Below are 4899 nucleotides of genomic sequence, written 5' to 3'. Positions count from 1 at the left end.
GAATGCAACTTCTATCGCAATTGCTGCCCTGAATGCTGAGCTTATCGAGGTCAGACGTGCTGCTTTGGACAATCGCGCTGCTATTGATTATTTGCTGTTATTGCATAATCTAGGGTGCGAATCTGTTAAAAATATGTGTTGTTTTAATGTGTCTGATAATTCACAAAAAATATCTGTGCAATTGAACAATTTACATAACCTAGCTTCTGGTATTAAGCAAGATCTGTTACCCTCTTGGTGGGCCTCAGTCTGGTCCTGGCTGCCTACTGGGTGGTTCGGTCTCCTTGTCCAATATGGAATTGGATTTATAGTATGTTTAATTCTACTTTGTTGCCTGTTACAGTGTCTCCCTGCTCTTGTATCTATGGGGTCGAGGGTGCTTGCAAAACGACCTCACGTGTATCCGCTAATGGCCTCACAGGCCAAAACTTTAGCCAAACAACTGCATTATTACCAACTGCATGCATCTGATGTTGGATCCAATCTAGAGTCAGATACTGAACAGGACTGCTTATTGTAACTTGATTCCTGCTCCTAATAAATAAAAAGAAAAAGAGTGGAGTGTGGGTCCTTAGGTCAGCGGATAGGAAAGCCTACCCTGATCGAAAGGGCACTCTGCTCCCCTCTCCTCGTAAATGCTTAACAATGCAACGTGCAGTTCCAGCTGTCCAGGTCAGTAACTGGTTAACTGGATGCCAGCAAAGATAAACATTATTTCCTTGGTCATCAGTCCTTGTGTATGCATGCTGTGCTTAAATAAAGGAACCACTGGCTGGGGGAGACTAGCCTTCGCAGACTGATGCTCAGAATCGCAACCCTGTGTCGTGTCATTCCTACACTTTGACATTTCACATAAGGCATACTTTCACAGGACCGTCTGAGACTTATATATTGCCTTTGGGGCCAGTTCGTTGTGTGCCTCCCATGAGAGAATCTCAGATAAGTGAGCTGGAAAACTATTCAGTTTTGAAACGTTGTTCCCTAGACCTTGAGAAAATGTTCCTTAGAGGATGCAAATTCAGAAAATATTTTGCGTGTCTTTCTATTCATACAATACTCAAGGAATCTTGAAAAAACAGCTCTATGCAGTTGTGGAACTTGCAGACAATGCAGATATAAGACTGTCTGGCCTGCTTTCAATGAAATCTCCAGACAAAAGGGATAGCAAGTTTTACTGGCCACACCACAAAGATTTTTGTGATTCCATGTCCTAAACTCTGCATTTAATCCTATGGAATGCATCTGATTGGGGAGCCATGCATAGTGAATCTGAGGACAAACCCATAAGATTGATTTTTTTTCAATGCTAGTTAACCAATTAGATGATTCAGACTCCAAGAGCATTTGATAAATACGACTAGAGGGCTCAGAATTGTAATATAATCGCAGCCAAAATTTAATAGTTGCAAGCCATGCCTTGGTTTCCACTAAGGCTCGTCCAGTTTCCAAACAGAGTACTGCATAAGTCACACAATGTGGCATTCCCAAGATTTTACGAAGAAATTTGAACTAAATGCATTCTAATGAGTAATCGAATGCATCAATCCAAAGTGGGATACCATATAACAGTTGCAGGCCTAGTTTAGCATTAAAGACCTTAAGTGCAGCAAGTACAAATTGGTCACCTCTGTTATAGAAAAAGCACGTTATAGCCAGGGCACTATTGCTAACTTAACATGAGTGCTCCAAGAGGTGTTGTATTGAAAATGAATTCCTAAATATTTAAAATGTTTGATCTGCTCTATTCTATTTCCATTTATTTCCCACTTATACGTTCAACTTTTTTGAGTTTGTGGAATCTTTGGACTTTGGGGGCAAGGTGGCAAGAACCAGTACAAAATGGCTGCCAAGGAAGATGGAGCCAAACACACACATCCATGCATGAGAGGAAGGGGGATGGGGAATACAAAAATGTGCAATGAAGAAACCCAAGGAAGGGAAACACACAGAGAGGAGAAGATGACCGGGGGTGGGGGGAGGGTGGGATAGCACTTACACAGAGAGAAGAATGGGGAAAATGGGAGGGGGCATAAAATGCACAACGAGAGAAGCCAGCCAAGGAAGGATAACACGCACAAATCTACCAAGAGGGAGAAAGAGAGGGTAAAATTCGCACACAACAAGACCATGAAGAAGGAGAATAAAACTCACATGCACACAGAAGATGACCAGGGAGGGAACGAAACACACATTGGAGGAGTCCCAAGGGAGTATGAGATCATTGTGCCTTCTTGTCCTTTGCATCTCTTTTTTTCTGTGTCCCTAATAGTGTTCAGGTGCAGCATGAGAAAATCAAGCTTGTCCTCAAAAAGGGTACAAGGAGAAACTGGAGAAATGTTTGACTTGTTTTTGCTGCCCTTAGTCGGCAGCTGGTGGTGGGGAGGGGGGGAGAAAGAGAGAGAGAATGATGCTGGAGCATGGTGTATAACTTGGCACTTTATAACCTGCCTCTGCATGTATGTCCTTTCCCCCTCCATTTTGATGAAAGCATCCACCCACTGGTCCTGCAGTCACAATGATCCCTCTTAAAGCACATGGAGGGCACTTAAGGAAGTTCCTGTGGGTGTCATTGTGTGAGGAGCACCATGTTGAGGAAGTAGGGTTACCAGTTCCCCAGTAGGAGTGGGGGATCCCTCACTCCCAATGGCCACCCCAGCCGCTCCTCGCCTGGCCAGTGGGGGGGGGGGAGCCAGTGGTGGGGAGGAGCACAGGGAATGGGCCCAGGAGCTCCAGAGCATGTTCCTTGTCACACCAGAGCTCTTCCTTGTCACACTAGGAGTGGTGTAAGTCCCCCCCCCCGTGTGTGTGCCCTCATAATCCCCCCATCACTCAGCTTGGAATCCAAGGGACCTGGCAACCCTATGAGGAACTCTGCTAACCCAGCATACTAATGACAGTGCTATGCTGACAAAAGAAGAGACTAGGAAAATGAGCCAGGGATCTTGGGCATACAAAGCTCGTGCTTTTTTCCAGCAGGAAAAGCAGAGAGGATGGTCAGTGATAAGTTTCTCAATAGTAATTGTGTAAGGTCAGGGTCAGGTTCTTCGATTTCTCCAAGTTGAAAAATAACCATGTTGGCCACTGGTTCACATGGTTCTTTGAGGTCCTCACAAGGTTAGTGCAATTGCTGCAGTTCATATATGAGAAGCACAAAGCTCCATTAAAAAAATGCCAGCATTAACTAAAACGGATTGTTAATGAAATGCCCAACTTAAAGCCCAACTTAAAAGTACAAAAACCCATACCAAAATTATTTTGTCAAACAAGCTTTTTTCTAAACAAAAATTAAGAAACTTTGAAACTCAGAATAAAAGTTTGGAATTTTTTTTCAGACTTTGAATTTTTTATTCCAACTTTACATATTATTTCTGAGATGTACATTTCAAAAACAGTTTTCTTGCTGCAGCTAGAACATCTCGATTCCGCAGGCTGTATATAAAAGGGTTCAGCATTGGGGGGACGACAGTGATGCATACAGAATAAATCATAGATCTCTCTGCAGAGTAGGAATCTACTGGAGCCGTGTATGTCAGCATGGTTGCACTATAGAAGATGCTGACCACACACAAGTGAGATAAGCAGGTCCCCAAGGCCTTGTGCCTTCCTTCAGTTGAGCGCATGCTCAAAATTTGCACAAGGATAGCTATATAAGAGGAAACCATTATTGACACTGGGAGGAGAATTACTATTACATTATCAACATATACCATTTTTTCAAAGGTGGAAGTGTCAGCACAAGATAACTTCAGCAAAGCTGGGAACTCACAGACAAAATGGTTGATCACATTGGATCCACAGTAAGGCAGAAATCCTACATATAGGGCAATGGCCATGATCAGAAGGGATGATGAAGACCAGATTCCTACTGTCATGGCAAGACAGATTGTTCTCCTCATGAGGACTGGGTATTGCAATGGTCTGCAGATGGCCACATATCTGTCGTATGACATGACGGCTAAGACAAAGCATTCCGAGCTCCCCATAGTCAGAGTGAGGAAAATCTGGGCCACGCACCCTGCGAGTGAAATGGTGTTTCTCTGGGTTAAAAAGTTCACTGACATCTTAGGGACAACAATGAGGACTTGACCCATATCCATGCAGGCCAGCTGACTAAGGAAAAAGTACATGGGAGTATGTAGGGTAGAGTTAGTTTGGATTAGAAACAAGAGGAGACAGTTTCCTAGCAGAGCAATGGAAGCCATGAAGAGAACTATGGCAAAGAAAATGGTAGGTGTCCTTTGATGAATGAGCCCCATGAGAAGAAACTCTGTCCATGATGTTATGTTCTCATTTCTTTCCCATGCTTTATTTGGCTTCATTTCTCATGCTTCATTTGACTAGATATGACCAGAAGATCAAAAAAAGGCATCTCTGTAAAGAAATCATTGAAATGTTACACAAAGTTTTAGCTATTCTAAAAGTTTCATTTTCATTTAAAGCTTTCAAAGCTGCACTTAAAATTCACAGTGTTTTAAAACTGAGTATTGATTTGTTGGAAAAATTCAAAGGCAGAAGTATTTGCCCAGGCAGATACTACCCATAGACATTAGGAATAGGTGGAGAGTTTCTGGTCTCACGTGCTTTAATCCACAGTTTGTGTCAGGATGGAAGAGCTCTGATAGACATATTGAAATTCTTAATTGCCAAAAATGTGGGTTTTGTAAAGAAAAGCCATCTCTAAAACAGATAAAGCCGTATCTAAAAGTCATACGGCTTTTATAAAAGGCCAAAGTAATTAGCTGAATTAATCACTGAACATTATAATTGCCCTAAATTATTTGTAAATGAGTATAGAATGCAAACAGAATTTAAAAGAGTGTCTCTAGATTAATTGACTCATAACAGAAATCAGCTGTTGTTCAAAAGTGCTATTCAAAAGCTGTTATTCAAAATTGGCTG

At 42.2% G+C, this 4899-nt stretch overlaps 1 protein-coding gene across 1 annotated transcript; it reads right to left on the bottom strand.

The window, feature by feature from the left end:
* Positions 1-3362: 3362 nt before the first annotated feature.
* Positions 3363-4256, bottom strand: LOC129327691 (olfactory receptor 2T2-like). The gene has a single exon (XM_054976444.1). It carries the CDS (start codon positions 4254-4256, stop codon positions 3363-3365), a length of 894 nt encoding a protein of 297 aa, XP_054832419.1.
* Positions 4257-4899: the final 643 nt, after the last annotated feature.

This window comes from Eublepharis macularius, chromosome 4 (genome assembly GCF_028583425.1).
Source record: "Eublepharis macularius isolate TG4126 chromosome 4, MPM_Emac_v1.0, whole genome shotgun sequence".
Lineage (NCBI taxonomy): Eukaryota > Metazoa > Chordata > Lepidosauria > Squamata > Eublepharidae > Eublepharis > Eublepharis macularius.
Note: the sequence above shows the minus strand (reverse complement) of the source record. Positions and strands in the feature narration are given on the sequence as shown.

Coding starts and splice junctions, on each gene's coding strand:
- LOC129327691 (XM_054976444.1), bottom strand. CDS start 4,256: ATGGGGCTCATTCATCAAAGGACACCTACCATTTTCTTTGCCATAGTT.